This window comes from Echeneis naucrates, chromosome 22 (genome assembly GCF_900963305.1).
Source record: "Echeneis naucrates chromosome 22, fEcheNa1.1, whole genome shotgun sequence".
Classification (NCBI taxonomy): domain Eukaryota; kingdom Metazoa; phylum Chordata; class Actinopteri; order Carangiformes; family Echeneidae; genus Echeneis; species Echeneis naucrates.
The window spans coordinates 15,442,889-15,466,496 of record NC_042532.1 but is presented as its reverse complement, the minus strand read 5'-3'; the positions used below and the strand labels follow the sequence as shown (position 1 = coordinate 15,466,496).

The following is a 23,608-nucleotide window of genomic DNA, read 5'->3' as shown; positions in this document are numbered from 1 at the left end:
CCAATGCCACAGTTGCACTGTTTTTTTTTTATTATTTTTTTTTTTTTTTACAAATGACACGGCGGTGGAGCAAGAGCGAGAGGCAATCTAAGCCACAGAGGCCCACAGGCGTTTGAAGTCTAAAGACTCTTTCATCCTCGACTCTGGGAAATGAATGATTTTTTTTCACACAGTGACAGGACAGCTCTGACAGGACCCAAACACATGAACCATGGCAAAGCTGTCAGATAGTCAAACACACACACACACACACACGCAGCTGGAGTGAGTCCAGAGCACCGAAGTTTTGCAAAAAAATCTGCCACTCTGTGTTCGTGGGCAGGGGAGTGAGAGGCAAACGTCAAAAGTGAGACAGAGAGAGAAAGAATAGGACAGAGAGAATGATGCTATAATTAGTCGTTTGTTGCTTTAACTGGCATTTAGTTTTAACTGGGCTTCTTTGTCTGGAGACACAATGGGGCTGATGTGGCATGAGTGAACTACACAGCTTAGAGGATTAAGGCTGGACTGAGGCTGTGGCGCTGCACTCGCACTCTCCGTCACGCGCAACAAACAGACACTCAACTTGCTGCACAAACACCCAGCTTCACACACATTTTCTTAAACACACAGACACCTACAAACAAAGGCAGACCCCTCCGAATACACACACAGACACACACACAAACACACCCACAGGGGGATTATCTGTGCAGCAGAGTTCTGAACAGTGAGAGTGAGGAGGCGTCTGAAGAACCACACTCATCACCGAAGGATGGAGAGAGCACAGCGGAAAGAAACAAGAAAAAAAAAAAAAACAAAAACGCACACACACGGGCACACACACACCTAGACCCACTTTAGTGTGAGCTACCTGTGTGTTGAGCAGCATATAGAACAGCATCTCTACGTGTCCGTCCTGTGAGGCTGAGCTGACAGCCAGAGCAATGAGAGGGAAAGAGAGGGAAGGGGAAATAGGGGAGGATGGAGGGAAGAACAAAAGAGGGAAGGTGAAATAAAAAGCCAGAGAAGAGAGCGAGCACATCAGATGGAGAGATGAAAGCAGAGGAGGCAAAGAAAAAAGAAGGAGAAAATCATTAAGACAGAAACAGAGCTGGAAAGAGATGGAGCGACTCACAACCTTGGCCCCTGGGGGGCCACCGGCCTTACATGTCCCCATTTCACAAATAGAGTATATTGATTTTATACCATTAATGTGGTAGATTTCGCACTATTAGCTTCTACCGCCAGTCTTTAGTGTGTGAACAATCCTGCAGGCGCTCAGCTTTGCTCAATTCTCATCTGATCTCTCTAACATGCTGTGCGGACAGGCTTACAGGCTTAGCATACCTCGAAATGTTTCTTTCATGCGTCATTACAGCAATGGAAACAGAGGGAGAGTGAGTGTGCATTTATGGGGGTCAGGGCATATGTGTGTGTGTGTGTGTGTGTGCGTGTGTGACATATTAAGTGCCATTGCAAAAGTTTTATGTAGCACCCTTTATTGTATTTTGTGGGTCGGCGGTAAGAAGGCTGAACCAGATGCAGAATCATCCTATACATTAATATAACATGATCCCTTACAGGAGAGCTTCACACGCAAAAACTAAGAATAAATATATTCACAACTGCCTCTACTATTGGTAGGAGATGAAAGCATAAAAAGGTACCTCCGTAAAAGATAATAATCGATAGTTGATAGAAGTGTCTGTCATTTTTCTCTTTTTTGACCAAAAAAACAAACAAACAGAAAAAAATGCCTTCACATCCTGGAAATTTTGTCCCTTTTCTTTTGCCCATTCCAATTTCCTCTGAGAGATACTTAAAAATCAATACAATAACCTCAGTGCCTTTGTCCAATGAAAGAAAAGGTGGAGCAGAGGTCCTTGTGGCCCCATTAAGTCTAGCTGATTAAGAAATCCAAAATGCATCCATTGTCACAGTGTCCTTCTGTACGTCGGCCTTCCTTTGTTTTGTCTTGCATTCAAAAAAAGAAGAAAACATTTCTCTATTCTTTCCATCATTAAAGCAGAAGCTTTGTTTTAAAATACTTTCAGACAGCACACTGCAAACCAACTGTTCAGGAAAAGTCCCTCATCTAGCCCTGTAGAAATTCAACTAGATAGGCAAATTAAGTTAACTGGATGAGATGAAAATGAACTGAACCGCATACAAACAACTCCTTTACTAACTGGGTATATCATTATTTTTTTGGCTCATCCAGGGAATGCAATTATTCGGCGGCTTTGATTGGTTTTTAGTCTCAGCTGTCCATCAGTGTCCCATCCGTTGGTAGTCAAACCTCTTTGTTTAGATAAATAGATCTGTATTCATAGAAAAATAAGCATTGACCACGCTGCTGGCTGTTCATTGCTAAGGCACTTGGCTGTTTTCAGTCATTGCTCTCCCTCTCACTTTGTCTCTGTCGTTTCCCCATCTTTTGCACGTCCGCCCAGCTCGCTCCGCAGTTTATGACTCTGTGTTGGATGTTGCAAAGAGCTGGTATGTTTCACCTGCACCCAGGTCCTTTCAAAGTGATAACATGAACATTAAGGCCCACCGACATGCTTTCTCCCACTCAAATGTGGCGCTGAGTGGGAAAAAGAAGAGCCTTGGTTCTTTTCGATTGTGAGGTGTAATGGGGGAAAAAATATACTGTAGCTGCAGCTGAAGTTTCGCCTCCAGGCAGAGATCTGGGATCAGCTAATCCTTGCCAAACCTATATGCCAGTAGTGGGGAAAATACAAAAACTGGCCTCAGCTCGTTATCCAGGAATAAACATAGTGTGTAGAGTAGTCCCACTCCCCCACAGGCTCCTCTCAAAGCCACGCCAGCCTCTGTACAGGAGTCATTGTTACTGGATGATTCATCACCAGAGAGGGAGATGATGAGGAGACAAGAGGGGGAGGAAGAGGGGGAGGACTGTTAGAACTGGTAAGAGCGGTCCAGCACCTCCATGTAGTCTGGTGTGGTCCTCAGTCTGGCTCTCTGCTCTCCTGCTCCCTGCTCGCTCTGGCTGCTGCTGCTACCGCCCGCTGTGGAGCTGACGGCGGTGACCACGAGCGTTTGATCAGCCCTGGCGTCCTGCTTGGAGTCCTGGGGGTGGGGGTAGCGGGGCGGCGGCCTTGCATACCTGTCTGGCAGGTCTCTGAACTCTGGGGTGGGGAGTCTGAAGAGGCAATCCACCAGTTCCACTTTCGGGGTGGGGCCCTGGCTGTCGATCACGGTGGGGCAGAGGATGCCATTCCCGTGAAGGCCGGCGAGCGGCCCGATCGCTCCTGTAACAGTGTTGATGGGCGACGAGGACACCTCCAGAGTCCACTCCCTCTCCTTCTCTGCGTTAGAGCAGTACCCTCCCTCACTGTCTTTGGAAGCTGCAAAAGTCTGCTGCTGCCGTGGTCGCTGTTTCACCGCCGTATCCTGCTCCTCTTTGTAGACGGGGTTGCTACAGATGAGCGAGGCTGCGGCGAGGTCAGGGCCTTTTGACGCAGCCTCCGGGGGGAGGATGGTGTCGTAGACGTGATTGTGTTCAGGTGGAGGCAGAGGAGGTGTCTCTGGGAGGCCGTGGTGATGATGGTGGTGGTGGTGGTGGTGTGTCTGCTCGGTGAAGATCCCACACTCCATTTGGATGCCGGCCAAGTCTACCTCTCCCTGGCGACGGAACGGCAGCTTGTCCCTCCTCCTCAGGGCGTAGGCGATTAGTGCTGCTGCTGCAAAGAATGCTGAGACAAACAGCACCAGCAGGCTGAGCACTAACACCGACAGAGGGATTGACTCCTTCCCTGGAGGGATCAGGGGCCCCACTCCTGGGTCAGGGGAGCCAACCGATACACCTCTGTCTGTAGCTGTGGAGGTAGCTGTCTGCTCCTCCTGCTCTTGGCCCTCCTGGGGCTCCAGCTCAGGGCAGAGCAGCTCCATGGAGAGGGAGCGCAGGTCTACGCCTTTGGTCTTTTCTGGAGTATGGCAGACCACCTCCCCTACCACCACCACGGCGCTGACCCCCTCTAGCCAACGCTTCAGTGGAGCTGCCTCGCAGTTGCACTCCCACGGGTTCTGCTGCAGGTCCACCTGGAGAAATACATAGCACCACAGAGCATTGTCACGGTGTAATAGCAGACTAATTACCGTTCTGCCATGCAATGCAAATACATGAATCATTTTGTGGAATGTATAAATAAATAGATCCTTTGCTGATAGGCTTGTGGTGTATATTTGTAACTTGGTAAATGTCTGTTGTCTGGAAGAATAAGCCAATACTGAACACTCTAATAAGATGACAACAAGAGAAATTGTGTTTTCACAAACACCGAGCAGGAATATATGTACAATTATAATATGCATAGTAGAATACAGCTTTTTTTTTTTTACGAAGGCCAGTGTGTCTAAATGATTTCTTGAAATATGCATGGGTTGGATAGTGCAGATTAATGTAAGGCATGCCATTAGGGGTTCATCATAACATCATAACATTGAGGTACTTAGATTTACTGAATGGCTGTGCACAGGTATGATATCTTCTAAATAATAGACAACAGTCTGAGTAGGGACCAATTCGCCTTGTTCCACCCACACGTGCTCTGTGAAAAGCTGTTCACACATGTACTACAGCAGGTTATGGGAATATTTCGGTTTACAACAGAGAGCACTCATGGTTTACATAAGTGGTTATTCACAAAACTTACCGACAGGTTTTTTGTGTGTGAGGAGTGAGAATATCACAGCACTTTGTTGTTAACAATAGACGGGATGTGATGCAACTCTCCCTTGTGCTATAATCCAATAGTTGTGCGCATAAATCCATTTTTCCCATTGCCAACTATTGATTGCGTGTCATAAGACAAACTCAAATATTCACTTTGCCACACTTTGAAATGGCTAAAGCAGATTATGCACAAAGGAAATCATTTACATGAAGCCGTTTTGTCTGCAGAACTGATCTCTTCCATATCTTTAGCAATGACTTTGGCAATGAAGGCTGATATCCTCTGTCACACTTCCAAGGAGCTTGCACAAATGTTGTCATGCTAATTTGGTTAGACCATCTCCCTGGCTTGCAGAAATAGATGGATGCTTTTTGAGATGATTCAGCATTGCTGTTATGAGAGCCGTGGCACGACTACTTCCCCATGCCTCATGCTGAACAACAGGATGCTCCTTCACTTTATTGAACTTAGCCCACTGTGGGCCATTGTGTGGCTTTGATAATGACATAAGTGCGACTGGAGGGTGAATAGAAACAACAGTCATCCGCAGTTTTAAATTGCTTCCACTATATTAAAGGGGCCGCTTGAAAAGTGCTGTTTCCAAGTTTCTGCACTATTGTGGCGTGGCTAAGATGCAGCGTGCACGAACATCAGACAAACGAGATGACTGGTCTTTGATAAACGCCGCTCTTGACTTCCACGACTACCTTCATCCAGATGGTTTGAAGTTCTTCAAGCATTTTATTTTCAGGTTTGCTTTCACAGAGATCTCAAGAGGTCTAGCCCCGTCTCGCTCACAAACATCTGTCCAAACATATCACACTTTTACAATTTCTATGCCTGGTCACCCAGTGCGCGGTTTCTTGTCAGCTTGTCATTCAAAGCGGCGGGAAATTATACACCCCCGGTGAACCTGACAGGTGCGAGTAGCAGTGAAAATGCAAACAATTACATATTCGTCAAAATGACGCTTTTAGAAAAATAATTTAAATTACAAAGTATAGTTTGTTTATGGAAACATAGATCTGAAGTTACATTTGTTGATTTGATGTTACATATTCAAAAAGAAAATGTCCCCCCCCCCCCCCCCCGAAAATATATTTAGCCTGACTTTGATAATGACTTAAATTTTGGATGAAACTGCTGCACTTCAGCCACAGAAGAGTAAATGTACTCTTGTGGGGTTTTTTATCACTATGACAAAGATCAAAGATCAGCAGTAATTGTCTAAAATTGATTTCAGAGTGATAAAGAAAATTCAGGATGTTCTCAGCGAGCAATGTGTCTTATAATTGATCACTTTGCTCAAACAGCGATATCCTGTCAGTCATTTCTCCAGTTAGTTCAGCGAAATAAAATCAATACGAGAAGGGTTTTGGTAGGTGTTGGTGCAGAGATTTTGCTGTAGTCTCTGTTGATGAGATGCCCCTAAGTGACAGCTTGCCTGGCCCTCTCCATACTGATGAATGTGTTTCATTGTGTTTTGAATAATAACACCGAGCAGAAAAGAAAAGAGTTGCATTTGAAGAAGAATCTGCAGTATGTGAGAATTTTAGTTTTTCTGAAAAGCATGCAGAGGAACTGTTGTCATGGCCACACTATATGTGATAAATTAAAAACACAAAGCAAGAGCAACTTGACACAATCGAATTCACTCATGGATTCTCTTACACTGTTTTATTCTGTGATGTTGAGTAAAATCCAGTTGTATTTTTTTTTTTTTTTTTAAGTGTTGTCATTTACTTTCATTGCATACTCCTTTTGCCTGCCTTGTCGACCTGAGATAGTGATTTCCCATATTTTCTGGAGTGACTTCAACGACCCCTTGAGAAGGGGCACGAACTTGCTCAAACCAGTAGTTTGTGTTACATGCAGGTGGAAAGAGAGCTCCAGTAATAGCAAAGAGCAAGAGTTTCTGGTCCATTGGCACTATTGTCAGCGGAGAAATTGGCATCGCTGGCTCTGTGTGATTGCTGAACATAAGTGCAACATGGTGAGTTTAGAAATAAGCTCTTCATCTTCTATTTTAAGGGGAAAACAAACACTGATTTTTTTTAACGCTGTTACATTAGATATCTGGGTTTTCTGTGTACAAGATGGTCACAAAATTTCTATGGTGGTACAGAGACATGAAATAATAGACTGTCTTAAACCTGTTATGTCTTTGCCATTTAAAAAACTGATTTGTTTTTTTTTCCCCAGAAACAGATCTTTTTGCAGTCTGCATTTTTTATGTTTGAAAGAAAGCTAATGTGTCATATAGACCAAAAATGTAATTAAATACAAATAAATACTAAAAGAAAAATAAATATTGTCCCAAAAATTATAAACATTTTACCTAGTTGGATAGAAAATGTAATCAAGTGTGTGAATGTGAATACTTAAGTGAGTTATTAACATACTGATACTGAAAAATTGATGGAATAAGTCAAACACTAATTATGTTATATCATCCGCTCTCATTGTTAACTGAATAGAGGCAGTTATTAACTTATTAAATTGCTTTTCAGTCATGAGAAAATTATACCTTTATTCTACATAGCAGCACTGGGAAATATTAAGTGAAATATTGGTTTATATTTACAAGAAAATCTGACTTGTTGCTGTGCACAGCAAAAACGTATCCTCCGGGGATAGTGGAGGAGGTTCCTCAGGGTTCCCAGCTAAAATGGGAATCGTTTACTTTCACTGTGATTCCATCCGTAAGTAACAGGACAACATTACGTGAGACTACTTTTGCCTTAGATGCCACTTTGTGCAATAAAATGTGAAATCTTATCAAATGGGGGACCCTGGGAGGAAATCTTCTCAAATGACAGTCCATGGTCTATTTGTGTGAACCTTGATGCGAACGGATATCATAACCACGTAAGGAAAAACAAGATATCTACTAAATTTGATGTAAAACAGTGAAGTGAAAATTGAGGACGTTGTATTAAATTAGATTTGATCTTGTAGGAGATTTTGGGGTTTATTATCAACTCTATTTTTGTCTCTATAACTTTCGCTCAGTTCAATTTTAGAATTAAATCAATGTTAATGCAACTCTTGGTGGCCATGATAATGTCAAAGCTAGCATCTAGCCATGTAGCTCCACTAAACTGAATCCCGCTAAGCTTAATTACGCTTTGAGTGACATGGTGGCTGTAATTGCTTTGCAACAAAATGTTTTTCATCAGTTACTACGTTCAGTAAATAATCTATTAAAAGTTATATAGTTGACCTAACCATGCCACCTACTACAGACACATCATCACTATCTGCAGCTTTCCTTCAACAAACTTTTAACATGCTGTGTATCATAGCTGAGCTGCTGAAGGCTAACGATAAAACAGATCAGTATTAGCTGTTTCCCTCTGTTTTCAGTCTTTACGCTAAGCTATGCTACGCTAAGCAAATGCTGACGCTAGCTTAATATCATGTGGAGACGTGAATAAGTGCTTCTTCCCACACTGCTGAACTGTCCTATAAATTATTTATTTGAACATGTGTCAAACTCCTTCAAGAAATGTAATCGTGGACTGAATCAAACTGTAAGGGTCAAGTAAAAATAATCAGGTGTAGCTATATTGGGCATTAAATGTGATGGTTTCTTGTCAAACCGGTCCCTGGTGAATACTGCATTGTTTTCATCAATCTTCCTGAGCGTTGTTTTTCTATCTGACATCATTCAAGGTGAAACATTCCTGTGGGCAAATTTCTTCACTGCAGTTGCCAATGATGTACAAGTTCTGCCCGACCGTACTTCTTTTTGTTGTTGTTGTTGTCACGTTTACCGAGAAAGACGTGTATTCCTGAACTGTACATATTTCTGGCAGCCGCTCAGATGTTGATTCATCGTACTTAATTTTATAATTATCTTCTAGATTAATTCCTTTAAACACCATTTTCTTTTAATGAATCAGCGATGGTTACTTCTTTTAATAACATAGACATCAAGGTGATATTTTTCAAAAATATCAGTCCGTGTGAGGGGGTGTAACTACATAATCCTGCCCTTGATGGTAACACTGACTCTAAACTATACATGCTGCTGCTTTATAATAGTCAAAATCAAGTGCTTTTTATAGCAGCTGCGAGCTTCATCCTGCTTCCATCTGCGTTGCCCTTTGATTTTACCGTGCAAGCTCTGCCTCCAAAAACACATGCAAGCACACAGAAATCCCACTAACCAAGCTCCAAAACAGGCCAGCAGTGGGTCTACAAGTGATATCATTAGCACATTATTATTATTTTATTTCTTTTTTTTTTGTAGCTCATGGGCAGCACTAATGTGGCTTTGTCAGAGTAATAACAACCTGATGAATGAATGAATTCAATTACTGTGCCACAGATTTTGAGCTCTACAATAGTGATACTGATGGGCTTTGTGAATATGGCCCACAGTGTACTTCCATTTGGTGAATGCTTTAATGCACTGGGATATCAGAGCTGTATAACAGCATAAAAAAATATAATGCACTTCTACATGGCTCCTCCAGCTCCATAAACACCATCGTCTTTCCCTTGAGCAAACATTTAGAAACAGCATGCGAACCGTGAGTCTCACCCACACTACCTAGGATCAGGAATTTTTTATGGAGCAAAGTAAAACGGAAATTCACAATGACATTTGTGGTAATCCACACCCACTGTACCTCATTCTACTCTGGATCACTGAGGAAAGCCTGGTACACTAAATTTGCTGAAGGGAGAGGAGGCAGGATGAAAAAATTGTAACGCGTCAGGCTTGGTCCTTATCGGTGCATTGTGTACAGAAATCAGCCACATAATGCTGCAGCCAAATGTGTGAGGTAAGGCCAAGCACGAACAGTGCATTTAACACATACTGTAGTTTATGCAGCCTATTTACTAAGAGGTGCATTCATTACAAGCACACTCAAAATCTTGAGAGGTGCAGCTTTCTTCAGTTGAGCTGCTGATTTATTAAGACCACTTATGCAAATCAAGTCAATTGCAATTTTCCAATTAGAATACCTGAGGCACAACCACAGTCCCACATGCCACAGCACAGCTCTGAAAAACAACAGACGACGCTAGTGATGGAGAATGCTGCAGCTGTGCCAGAGACCAGGAGATCAAGAGCTGCTCGAAGTTTTAAATGCAGGTTTGGCTCGAGCCAAGATTTCAGCTTGTTTTGTTTATTCCATCAAGCTGTGATAATATAATGCGTCTTCACAGTGACATTTGAAATAAATATACTCGGTATAATTATGCTCATTTTCGTTTAGTAAATCAACAGGGGTCATCCAATTCAATAATCTCAATTTTTCACCCAGCCCCTTCCATTCAACAAAATGTGTGTTATTCGGCCAAAATATGTCAAAAGCCTCGTGCCAGGTATCTAACTCGTTTACAAACGTGCAGATTGTGAGAGCAGTCATTTTTCTCAAGCATCCACCCACACAGAAACCACCTCAGTCATTCAGTAAATGCAGCTTTTGGTTTGCACGAACCTGCACCAGTCCCGTGAGGTGCTCGAGCACGCCTTCCATAGGTAGCTGCAGAAGGTGGTTGTTTCTCAGATTGAGCCGTGCCAGATTAACCCCCGCGAACACACCAAGGGGGAGGCTCTGCAGCAGGTTGGCGTTGAGGAACAAGAGCTGCAGGGATGGCATGGAGTCAAATGTCCCAGGATCTACTTCACGGATCTCATTGTACTCAAAATAAAGGTACCTAAAATAAAGGAGAATACACAGTGTTACTGTGTTCATGTGTCTGCAGACTGATGACTGACTGTGGAACTAAGTGGATAAATAGGACATGGTTATATTAAAAGAATGTCTCACTGCATCTTCTAATAATCAGTGATATCTGACAGTGAGGAGACATTAAATGTAGAAATGAGGTCTCCTCGGTAGAAAAACATTATTTTTATTCTTAATTAGAGTACTATGAATCTCTAAAGCAATTCATTTTGTAGTACTCTGTAGGTAATGCGCCTCTTCTGCACCTCAGCATAATTACATCAATGAATATTTATGTGTTAAAAAAGTCATAACTGAAATTTGATTTAAACTGCGTTTCCCTGTTCACAGCTGAGTAGCTGATAAGTATAAAAGGACACTGTGCCGTTTCACACTGATGACTCCTAACACATGTCACGGCACGCCTGATCATCTAGTTGAAATACGGAAACTTAGTCTTTTTACTCTTTCTCCCCCCCGATAATAGAAATGTGCAGAGACCTTCCCTTGAATGCTTGGCGTCCAATCTACTTAGATTACTGAATTAAGTAATAGATCTGGTTTAAACGACTTCTCAGTCCCTGACAAAGGCTAACGACAGGTTAAGAGGAAAAGTTTTTGAATATTCTGAGAGGATCTTTATTATGAACTAACAGTCAAATTAGCAGGTCTCCATATTTTCTGTCTTACCTTTATATAAAGTGACAATACATCTGAAAACTAAAGACTAAATTATGCTCTGAATAGGAAGATACTACAGCACCAACCCTTCCAGGCTCTTTGTAGCTTAGCATCAAAGCTGACCTGTTGTCTTAATCAAACTCTCCTGCGTTTAATACACTAAATAAATACAATTGCTGACTGAAGATATTTGCTGTATACATTATTTGTGGAGGAATTATCTTTGTAAGCTTAATCTGACAATGATACATATGCATCATTCTGACGAATCGTTTTTATAAGAAGCCTCTCTCCAAGAAGGCAAATTCCTGGCATCATCCAGACGTCTCACTGTCTTATCAACACCTCTGTATGCAAAAAGAAAAAAACAAAAACCAAACCCATTAATTTTCACATTGTCACTCATGCCAGACTCGCACCTCGGCTGAAGCATACCATCAGCCAGCGTGACTAACAAACGAAAATCCTTGGAAGAGAATGGGCACCTTTCATTTCGATCAAACTCTGGCACAATGGTTGTCAGAATGTTCTGCTCTGTGCTACGCCACTATTACAGTGAAATTAATTTCCACATACTTACAAACAAATGTCTAAATACCTAAGCTGACATGAGGTTTTAGTTTGTGATTTTGTTTGAAGTGCTGTGACAACAAAGTGGTTGAAATGCTGCAAGTGATCCAAAAGAAGAGGAAGAAGAGAAAAAGGCACCTTAGGTTTTGCAGCCCCAGAAACATGTGGGGACTGAGCCTCTCCAGGTTGTTCCCGTTCAGGTAGAGGCTCCTGAGACTCGTCAGGCTGGAGAAAGCCCCTTCCTGGAGGTACGAGATGCGGTTGTTTCCTAGGTGGAGGAGGTCAAGACTGGAAAAATTCCAGAAGTCTGTGCGGTAGATCCTCTGGATTAAATTGCCAATCAAGTATAGTTTGCGGCCATTGAGGGGTCGAGGTGTGAGCTGAGACACGTTGAGGAAGCCGCTCTCCTTGCAGTTGACGGTCAAGCCCAAGTCTGTGATGTGCAGGTTGCAAGTGCAGCCCAGGGGGCAAATGATGGGGATGGGGGGTCGAGTTTGGTAGCCAGCCACGGGGGGATTCTGGTTGGGCATCAGGCTGCGAGGAGTGGGGGATGTTCTGGAGGGTCGAGGCCTTTTAGTTGGCCTTGGATGCCTCTCTCTGTCTTTACGCTCTGCTGAGGAAGAGGATGACGAAGTGGAGGAGGTGTGAGTGTTCTGACGGGAGCCGTGGACCATAGAGGAGGGTTTAGTTGGCCTGACTCGCCCAGGATGGGAGTTGGGTTTGGAGTTGGGGGGGATATGTTGGGGCTGCGAGCCTGCTGATGGACCCCCCTCCCCTTGCAGCTCTTTATCTGGCAGATCAGCACACAGCTCCTTCCTGGGGATTTCCCTCAGGTCTTTGCCGTGAAGGTGGAAGGGATATTCACAGGTAACATCCCCAACTACAGCCGTGTAGGGGATCTGACCCAGCCACTGCTGTAACTGCACTGCCTCGCAGCCACAGTTCCAGGGATTCTCCTCCAGCTGTAGCTCCATCAGGGACCGGCCAATGTACTCCAGAGTCCCAGCATATGCCAGGCTCTTCAGACGGTTTCCCCGCAGGTCCAGATGAGTCAGAGACACAGATCTGGTGCCGGAAGAAGGAGGGGGATAGTGAGCCAGGTTAAATGAAAGGACAATGGGATAGTGAGAGAAAACACAGGTTCACACATTTCATTCTGTGAAATCAGCTTTTTATCTTATGATTAATCCTCTCTTATGATACGAAATTATATGCCACAGACACATTAATTCAGCAACGGTGCACACCAGGTAATTGTGACTGATGCTGATATTTCTGCAGATCAGTCGCAGGCAGAATGATTCAAAAGCTTTGCAGTTTAAAAAAAAAAAAAATGCAACCTGAACAGATGAGCGGGCAAGACAGGGATCAGGTTGTCATTGAGGATGAGAACCCGAAGCTTGTACAGGAACCTCAGAGCACCGCTGTCTATTCGTTTGATCACGTTGTAATCGGCCTGCAGGTAGGAAAGCGAAAATGTGATGAACATATAATTGCTGTGGTTGAAAAATAGACTGAAGTGAAAGCTGTAGCACTCTTCATTGGAGAGCAGAGAGCTACAGAAAATTTCTTTAACCAGACCAGCTGCAAACCGCTGACTATTTCTCTCACAGCTAAACATTGTGCTGTTGTGCAACTTTGTCAATAATGCTTTCAATCATGGATAATGGATAAGGATTATCATCTTGAGCCTACCTGGAGGTATTCCAGAGCCTCTAATCCAGCAAAGGTGTCATTTCTGAAGACCTCCAACTTGTTCTCGTGGAGGTACAGGCGTCTCAGTTTGGCCAGCCCATGGAAAGCTCCCACTCGGATGTCCTGGAGTGCATTGTTGCCAAGGTTTATCGACACTGCATTGCCTAGGTGCTGAAACCCGTTGCTATAGAGACGCCTTAGTGAGTTCCGCTGCAGGTTGAGTTTGAAGGGGCGGACCCATGACTGTGACACCTGGGTGATCAATTAGGGGTCTAATTACTTATCTTATTAATCGTCATGAATTTAACAGTTAAAAACACCCATAAGCCGAAAAGGATATTAGACATGGAGATACGGTATGTTATTGCTGTAAGTGACAGAGCAATAAAATGCCAAGCAGTTCTACTTGCATAAAAATAAGCAAGAGTGATACCTGGCTGACATTATTGAAGCCCCGCCCATCACAGTGCACGTGCAGCACGCCTTCTTTGACCTCGCATGTGCAAGGCTCAAAGCACGGCTCGTCCACTTCCTCCTCAGAGTTGTCCACTAGAGGGGTGTGTGTGGAGGTGGGTGTAGGGGTGGGGGTGTGCGACGCCCAGGACAGACACACACACCCCAGGGCCACTGCCAGAGTGGCCAACTGCATCCTCCTGCTTCTCCCTCTCAGCTCAGCAGCCTGGGGCTACAGCCTGACATCGGCCCTTCACCGCACTGCGTGGCAAAGGCCCGGCACATGCATGCATACATTCAGATGCACACACATATGAACATACACACACACACACACACACACACACAAACATGGTTAAAAGAGGGCAAACAGCCAGGGAAGCAACTGCAAAAGTCAGTTCAGGACGAATCAGATTGATGATACATCACAAGCATACGGAAGCAGTCAGAAAATAAAAGTTAAATCACACAGACTGGAGTGCCATGGGCAAATTAATACATTACATTGGAATAATGATGTATAGGCCAACTGGAGGCCACAGTAGCGCGCCGATATGATCTAAGCTATGGTAAGCACACAAAAGATATGCATAGAACATGAAACAATGAGGTGAATGTTTCTGAATACATTTGAAAAAAAAAACAACAAAAAAAAAACAAACCCTGATCTATCTCTCAGCATTTTTCATGTTGTTTTTGAATTAAAAATTCAAATACTGACACCGAAAACACAAAGCAAAGACAAACATGTGGGCTAGTTGACCTGTGAATTAGGTCTTATCATTCTCATAGTGGCTTTTTTGGACTAGTGGGGTGATGTTGGTGGGGAGAAGCTTGTGATGAATATATTCATCTGTATTCTCAAAAGCCCGTTGAAGCTGAAATGTCATGCATGTGTTGTTCTAATGTATGCGATATGAATATGGGTAGATGCAAATCAAACTCATAATGCTTCTGGTCTAATGAACTGCTCCATTTAATAAGATGAATGGCAATCGGAGAACAGAAGGATGAGGCACAAAATAACCCATATTATCAATCAGCAGAATATGTTAGGGTTATCAACAGCCATCAAGTCCTATCACAATTATTATTGTGATAATGACAGTGGAGTGAAAACATTGTTGTAAATCAAAACTTCAACATTTTCAAAAGGGCTTCTGTGAAGGCAATCCAGTGTACAGCAGGAATATGAATTGATGGTGATAGTGATGGGGTGGTGATGATAATGATGATGATGATGATGGTGATGATGGTGACCATAAGAGTGGAACTGCAGTAACAACAGAATGGAGTTGCAGCAGTCGTCCAGGGAACACACACACACACACACACACACACACACACACACACACACACACACACACAAAAACCCAGCTCAGATGTGAGTCTTGCATGGAGATATTTCCTCTCAAGACTTAATAAGATCTAAATTGGATAAAGCATCTCGATCTACTCATATAGTGTTGAACACTGCCATGCAAAATGCAATAATGATCATGATGGTATGGTAGCTGTAATCATACAGCAATAATCTGGCATCAGCGAGTTAGACAAGGAGGCAGCAGTGAAAACATCACCGCCCGGGAAAGGAAGAGCAATCACAGAGATGATTATGACGAGGTGGGGTTGGAAGTGGGGTGGTGAAGGGAGAGGTAGAAATGAGAGGAGGAGGAGGAGGAGGGGAGGAAGAGTAGGGAACAAGGCGAAGGACTGGAGTAAAGGGGAGACAGACAGATAAAGGAAGAGTAATGGGCAGAGAGTAGGTACAAAGGAAGAGGAAACAGGTGAGGTGGGAGAGAGAGAAGTGGGATTGCGTAAGCAGTGAGAAGTCAGTCAAGGCTGCCACTCAGGATGAGAGCTCACAGTGAAACCGCTGAAATCTGATATTGATTACATCAAAGCCCTCCTCTTGCCCTGCACACAATGTACGCCTTCATCACAGAAAAACAGCGCTGGAGCCAACTTGCATGCCTGTGTGTGTGCATCTTCCGAGAACTATGTTTGAAAGGTCAACCATATCCAAAAAGTATGCTTTAATAGCCTGCCAAGAACAGAAACAAGTACCAGACACGTGTAGATGAGCGTGGGATTTTGTAACAGTCCATTTCGTAACAGACTTTTTGGACCATCCTACTTAGTTATAAAATCATGGACAGACGGAAAATAACGTGATTTCCCTGTGAGATAGAGGTGGTAATAACTCAGCCTGTGTGCTTCATACATGGAATAAAGGGCAATCTATGCCACAGTGCTCAATAGAGTTTGACAAACTGGAATACAGTATGAAACACAACCCACTCGGGGTCTCAGTAGATCTTCATTTTCATCCAAGAAATGCATTGTTTATTGCTGGGCCCCATGCCCCCCCCCGTATAGAAGAGATCAACATTGAGTCCAGATAGACCACTGGGATCCCTCCTGTTAGATTCTGCTTTGGTGGATGGCCATCTCCCCTTAACGAGAAGAAACACAGTCAACAGTCAAGCCTCTTTCTCCAATCAGCCGAGTGGACTAGTCAGCAGTCGGCATAGCTCTGCATCGTTATGTTAACAGGCGAGGAAAGGACTTAAGTGTTGAGTGGTGACAGCACAGCAGAATTGAAAACTCTGTTTATCTGTCCATCTATCTATCGATCGATCGATCACTTCGAGTCCATCTGAAAACAGGCCTGACACAGGTGTGGCTTCCCTCCCTGTCTTTCTTGAGTCTCTCTGACACTGAGTTGTTTTTTTTTATTTTTTTTTTTTTCTCCCTTCCTCTCTCCTCCAGACCTGCACACTGACGCAAGCGGACCACAGATGACGGTCACTGCTTTTTCTTCAAAATATTATTCATGTCACATAATTCCTGTTTCTACCTCTCTGTCCGTAAGTACACACACACACACACACACACACAAACAGAACCCCACCAAGCCTCACACTGGCTTTTTACATGGGCCCCTGCTCCCCAGCACAGACCCGCACTATCAGGCAAGCAGCAGCATCAGTGATCAAATGTGTGGGGCTATGAGCCTGGATAGCCCACAGCCCTGCAAGAAAATCAATTATCCCTAAACATTACAGCCCACAAATTGCAATAGTTAGCAGAATTAAAGCATGACCAATTAAACAGCCTAGTCATTAACAGAACCTATTAATTAAGACATTTACCAGGCTATGTATGAAAATCCTTGGCAGAGTAACGCAATCCAATTGCATTCCCCATTGTCTGTCTCTCCCCACCAGCCTTTCTGATCCACACAGCGACGCTTAGCAGAGCAGGGATGCGGGTAATACTCACTCAGTCCGACGCCAAAGAATTAGGGAACGACCGAGAAAACACTTTAGAGGCTGACTGTCGACATGTCTTTCACATTCAGCCGCACTCTTCTCCCTCCCTCTCTCTCTCTCTCTCAGCTCCTGTCGCCTCTGAGGCGGGAGGGGGGACCAGAGCAAGAGGGGGGACGTGATAAGACTGCAATGAGGTGGAGGATAAAAACCAGGAGAGAGAGAGAGAGAGAGAGAGAGAGAGAGAGAAGGGGGGAGGGAGGGGAAAAAACCGATTGGCTTTAGGATGCAGGTCCGCTTCTCCACAGTGCAGCCCGGGGGAGCTGCGGCACTGGAACCGCGGACAGGAGAGACCGACGCGCGGAGTTGTAGTCTGCGTAATGATGGACAATCCTCCCTTCATCTCAAACACAACTGGCTAATTCATACAAGAGAAAGGAATTTGGGGGTGGGGGGTTGATGGGGTTGAGGGGGCGCGGACTTAATCACGCAATAAGACGGCGCGTAACTGCTGGTTTGTATCAGAGGAATAAAAGCGCGCAGGGTGGGTTCCCCCTCATCAGAGCAGCCGGTTCAGTCGCTCATCGTAAACAGATTACAGGAGACACAACAGAGTCTCAGACAATGGGCCCCATAAACTTTCCCCTCACGTTGCCCGCGTGTGCAGTCTGGCAAAAATCCCCGACTGTTCAGCTATACCGACAATAATTTATAATCTCATTAGTTTATTCATCTCTCCCCTTGTCCTTAAGCACCGACGGATTTCGTGAAAACCGGTGTGTGTGTGTGTGTGTGTGTGTGTGTGTGTGTTACCATGGCGACTCGTGCCAGCTGGCTTCGTCGCGCACGCGCACGCCCGAGAGAGTGCACGCAGGACACACGCACGCAGCATCAGTAGAGAAAACTGTGGTGACTTTCATGAGAACCCGGGAGGAGGAGGAGGAGGAGGGGGGGGGGCAGTTTACAGGGAGGCCTGGAAGTCTGCTGGGCCCGCTTCGCAATACCTGTCTCGCCAAATGGAGGCGGCGGGTGCAACAGATGCCACGGAGACTGAGATCAATGAGGCCCCCCCCCCACCACCACCCCCACCACCCCCACCACCCCCAAAGAATTTAGCTACCTACACCGACTAATCGCAGCCTGCTAGGTGGCAGCTGCTGCATCAATGATGCGAGTTAAGTGACAGCTACAGGCCCTCAGTGAAGCCTCCTCAGTGGAGCAGCAGCATGGTCCCCATCAAGGACACCATGGTGCGTGGGGCTGCTTGGTAAACAGGTGTTTTGAGGCGCTCAGATATCAGTCAGCTTCATGGCTATAGCAAAAGATTTAATAACAACATGTCTTCCACATTACTGAGCTGAAAGTTCAATTTTCGGTTCAATTTCACATTGATTTCAGCGTGCATTAAGGTGAATCACCTTGAGGAAATGGAGAGGTGCATCCCTCCCTTGCACACACTCCTCTCCTTCCTCTCCCAACAGCAGAGGAGAGGAAAGCTATCCCTGGAGATTCCTATCAGAAACAGGAACAGAGACAGTTCCAGTAATATCAGGGAGATGCAGATGATGGTTATAGATTTCATGGCTCTCAGGTGCATTAGGCTGTTTTACAGCCTCCCCACAAGGCTACTTAATGCTCACTTGCAATGGAAACAGGCTGGCAGACGCAGGTCGTGTACGCATGCAATCATGTGCATTTGTGGAGATTGTGCACAGACTGGGATCCGCACAGGCAAGTCACCTATGACACACAGGCTGCAGCTGACACATATAAATTAGCTTCAACCACACATTGGTTTTGGTGGCTGAGATGTTATTTCCATCTTGAGAAATCCAGATTCACAGTAAGGGCAAATATAATCCCAGACCTGGGGCTATATTGTCTACCTCAGAGCGCAACAATGGCCGTGACGGAGAATGTGGAGAGAGAAAAAAAAAAAATGCCCGTTTTCTGCACTGTGGTGCTGGCGTTGAACAGCGGAGTTTCCCTAAATTAAGAAAACAAACGGAGAGGAACTGAGAGAAGATGGTTATCAGGCACCATTGGATACCTGCCTGTCTGTTCTCTAGAGGCAGGAGCCGCTCTGAGCGCATAAAGCACTTTTTGGAGCATTGAAGGGGCCTCTAAAGTAGGGGATCTATTTATACTGGCCTAGTGCTGTCTGTGGAGCTGTCCAGTGCTGGCTGAAATGGATGAGGATTCATGCTGTTTCATTTCAACCACTTCTCCTTTCTTCCTTCTCCACTTTCTCCTTCTCCAAAGCCTTTCCCTCTCTCCCATCTAAATTATTTCTGTCAAATCATACTTTAGATCCCTTCTATTGCATTCCACTTTCTTTCTTTCTTTCTTCTTGCACTTCCTTCTCTCGTTCATTCACTCATGTTCTACCTCTTATCTGTTTCCACGTCATGGGGGGCTGCCGTAGCCAATCCCAGCTCACTCTGGGTGAGGGAGGGGGTTCACCCTGGACAGGTCACTAGTCCATCGCAGGTCCAACATACAGAGACAGACAGAGACCAACAAACACTCACACTCAAACTCAGACCTACAGACAATTTGGAGTCACCAATTAAACCAAACATTCATGTCTTTGGACGGTGGAGGAAACCGGAGTACCCAAAGGAAACCCATGCAGGCACAGGGAGAACATACAAACTCTGTACAGAAAGGCCCCACGCCGGAAACCGAACCCACGGCCTTCTTATTGTGGGGTAGCAGCGATAACCACTATGCAGCCATGGTGCCCTCTTTCTCTCTTTCTTCCTTATTTATATCCTAACTTTGACTCTCCTATGGGCAATGGTCAATTCGGATTGGTTTCCATAGCATGCTTTGATTTCTCCCTTTTTGTTTACCTCTCCCTGCTCATTTTTCCCCTTTCCCCCACTGGATATATGGCAGGAAGTGGTCATGTTTTTGCAGCACTCTTCAATTATACTTTTCCTCACAAGATCTCTACTGGGACTAGCCTGAATGAGGACACACTTCTGAGCTGAGGACAAGCAAACACACTGACTAGATAGTAAGAACGTGGTTTGCTCCCCTCCTCTGCCAATCAACAGGGTCACAAAAACTCCTTAAAAGCTGTATGTCGTTCACATACTGTGATGCTCTCTCTGAACACATGTTTTTGGATTCTTTGGGTTCAGCACTGCACCCAGTCTTTCATTACTCAGTGGGAAGAGGCAATCAAGGAGGCAGGCAAGGGCACCCAGTACACTGTGGGAAGAAATAAAAAGGGCGATGGGAGAGAGGAGCAGTGGTGGGAGACAGAGAAACAGAGACAATGAGCAGTGGGAATTTGGGGGTTTGAGAAGACTGGCTGAGACACGTAGTGAGGGATGGGCAGGATTTGGTGGGAGGAGGTACAGAGGGGAGAGAAACACATTTATAAAGGGGATAGATATGGGGGAGTGGGGGAGTATAGCCATGAGGGCAGGTAGTTCTGTCATTAACTCCAGATTAAAGCAAAGGGCATCTCCAGAGGACTCACCTCTGATTCACACAGTGGGACTGCAGGCAAGGACAAGCCTCCAGAGGGGCATGAAAACAGACACACATACACACAGTCACTGAAAACACTGTAGTGATTCACAGCATTACCCACAGGCTCACGAACACACACAAACCCGCAAGCACATACATATAGGCACATAACACCCCCACCTCACTGAGCATAACTACACACAAGATTCCCGGTGACTCACGAAAACATGACTCCCACACATATGCCACATACAGAGGGGTATGCGACATACTCATATATACACATGGTTGAACTAATTAATCAAATTGCCTGTTTTAATTAGGATTCAGATCAGTTGCTATGGGAACCTAGCCCCCTCTGAATCTTAAGGTAAAGACCCATTGCTGCGGCTGCTGCTGCCTCCAATGACTCTACAGCAAACTGACCGTGGGGGACAAATTCATAATACCGACAATGATTCAGCTGGCTGCTTTCTACATTGCGTTTTCTCCATCACAGACATATTTTTCTGGGGAGGCCCGAGGTGTCTGATCTGAGCTTCAATTTGGCCTCAGTCACAGAGAGGGGCACAAAGGTGGCAAAAAATGGGGGAATTATGATGGCTCCCGTTGCAGGCGCACTAATACAATATGCTTGCCATGAAAATGCCATATGTGTTGGCATTAAAAGGGAGCTTCACGGTTTAGAGAGGCCTACCCAATCAATCACTAGAGCAGCCCTGCCGTTTTTGCTCGGAAAGTTTTCCCTTGGCGAGTCACATAAAATCGCATAAAAACACTTTCAAACAGTTCTAATAGGCTGCTTATCCTCCCTATTACCACTACCCAGCAATTTCAGCCCAGCAATGGCTCTGTGCTTGCTATAGTGTATCCGCTGCCAGAACTTTTGCTCTGAAAACATCATTCATGGTATTTTCACAAGGGCGCTGTTAGAGATCAATAAGATATGTTTGAGAGTACCAGCTCAGTACTTCCACGTTATGTCCCACTGTTTTAAAGCAAGTTTGTAGAATCAGTATGCCAAGACTTGTGGCAATCTCAATCAAGCCGGGGAAATATTTATTTAGCGAGCAATCTCGGGTCTATTTTAAGCACTGTGTAGGATTTGGTGTTCATAGAGTTTCATCTCTCATTCAGATGGATGTACATATGATAAGGATGAAAATTTTCAAACTGTGAGGGAACCACAGCACCTTCTTCTTTCCCAAGTGTATTAATATTGGCTCAGGTGAAGGCTGGACTCGATGAATTAGAGGAGGAGCAGATGCCAAGCTCAGCCATTAGGATACAGGAACTCGGGGCGTGTGTCTGGCTCACCGGTTGTCATGGTTGCAGTGTTTATCACCTCTTTCTGTCGACAGAAGCCCAGGGGCAAATCAGATTGGCTTTTGAGCAGAGACAGAGAGAGTTGGTGAGTGAGGGGGAGGACATATTGGCACCGAGGAGGGGTGAAATGCTGACACTCTGCATAAGGGAGGCTGAGGAAGGGCACTGGACAAATGTCAATGTGGCTTATTCATGATAAGAGTTCTGTATTTAACTATTAGAGGTATGGAGTAGTGTATGTTATCGATCCAGTCACTGAGCCAGTCTTATCCTTATCGCAAATCTTTTTTCATTAACACACCTGTTGTTTTGTTTTTTGTTTTTTCCATTATTTGCTCCGTGTTTATTTAGTTTTTGCTAAATATTTTTTTTCATAATATGTTTTACTCCATTTTAATTTAAATATGTCTGAATGAAAAAAACAATGAGCTGGTAACCGCATAATAGCAGTATAAGAAGCATGTAATTCTTCGGCCAGCCTCAAAGATCGAGTGTAAAATTAACCCAACGTCCCTAGTGGCCTATGCCTGCCACCTAGCGGCCCATAAACCAATTATCCCGGTTTGTAGCTGTCCACAGGTGCATTTAAAGAGGAATTTTCGTGGAGCAAAGTGGAGCAAAATGTGACTATAGCTGGCAATACGTTTCATATGGTAACCTGAGGAGATTTAAAATACAAACACCCATTTGCAACATCGCTTCACAGTGAACGACGTGGAGAACACGGAATCGGTCGATGTTTGCGTTATGAGGACGACTTACTGTGTCCACTAGGTGGAGCTCGGATAGAGCGGCGACACGGTTTCGTGTTCAGGGCGGGAGTTTTATCATGCGTGGCGAATTTGGACCATATGCTGAAGTTGTGAGGACTTCTTTAGTTTATGGGGAAACCCGACGAAACAGAACCAACGTTTGTGCCGCCGTCACACCCAAACAGGAAGTACAAAAAATATTTTCACAGCTTTTTGCTTTCAAAATCTTGAGATGAACGTGAAGTCACACTGTAGAAGTTTGCTGAAGTGAAAGGAGTGGAAATGGAGGGCAGCTTCCGGTGTCGGGCAGGTGGCGCTAACGTAGTAGTGACACATGGAGGTGATCATTTGTGGCCAATTTGGGCCGGATTGGACAACATGCTGGGGGTTTGAAAACCTCAAAGTTCACCTCCCATCCCACCATTGGAGACAGGTTGTGTGTCCGCAAGAGTTCATTTGAAAATTTTTATAGGGGAAACTACGTCTGTGTACACATTTTCGATGGGCTACGCCAATCTGGAGCTCGACGTGGCTGGACCTTCTGGATTTCAACGGTGGCCATTTTGAGCCATTTTGTGACGTATTTCCTGAAACGCGTAAAATATCAATTTTTTCAACAGACCTGATAACGTTGATCAAAACGTTTTTGGGGACATGTTTTGGACTTCCCCCCATTTAAAAAATTAAAAGAAAGAAAGAAAAACCTTTAATTGAATAAAAAAAACGAGTATCCGGTAAAGATGCGCACTGACGAGTGTTCGATGTCGCAAGAAGGGGAATTATGGCATTTACCAGCTCTGACATGTGGCCGGTGGGCCGGTGGCTCGGTGGGCCGGTGGCCGGTGGGCTGGTGGCACACCGGCAGCCGGCCATCGCCGCCTGTCTCCTCCCTGCAGCGTGTTACACTGTGACCACTCCTGCCTGCACACAGCGCATGTGTTGAAGACGAACAGCCACGCCCCTTTCTGTGCCGGCCAACCAGACGTCGCCATGATGAAGGGGTT

At 44.8% G+C, this 23,608-nt stretch overlaps 1 protein-coding gene across 2 annotated transcripts; it reads right to left on the bottom strand.

The window, feature by feature from the left end:
• Positions 1–1,484: 1,484 nt before the first annotated feature.
• LOC115036385 (SLIT and NTRK-like protein 3) lies at positions 1,485–17,181 on the bottom strand. 2 transcript variants are annotated; one of them, XM_029494563.1, is made up of 7 exons: positions 17,054–17,181; positions 13,749–14,029; positions 13,316–13,567; positions 12,961–13,076; positions 11,759–12,685; positions 10,139–10,358; positions 1,485–4,047 (listed from the first exon to the last, which is right to left on the bottom strand). In XM_029494563.1, the coding sequence occupies exons 2-7, from the start codon at positions 13,962–13,964 to the stop codon at positions 2,905–2,907; spliced, it is 2,874 nt and encodes a 957-aa protein (XP_029350423.1). In that variant the 5' UTR covers positions 13,965–14,029; positions 17,054–17,181; the 3' UTR covers positions 1,485–2,904. The 2 variants fall into 2 exon arrangements, with proteins under 2 accessions (XP_029350423.1, XP_029350422.1); XM_029494562.1 differs by having other exon boundaries at positions 16,924–17,162.
• Between the last annotated feature and the right edge of the window lie 6,427 nt (positions 17,182–23,608).

Bases quoted from the DNA above. Each gene is read 5' to 3' on its own strand.
- LOC115036385 (XM_029494563.1), bottom strand. From the start codon at position 13,964: ATGCAGTTGGCCACTCTGGCAGTGGCCCTGGGGTGTGTGTGTCTGTCC. The intron at 13,077-13,315 runs GTAGGCTCAAGA...TCCTACCTGCAG, and splicing joins AGGCTCTGGAATACCTCCAG to GCCGATTACAACGTGATCAA. The intron at 10,359-11,758 runs GTGCCTTTTTCT...CCTTTATTTTAG, and splicing joins CTGGGGCTGCAAAACCTAAG to GTACCTTTATTTTGAGTACA.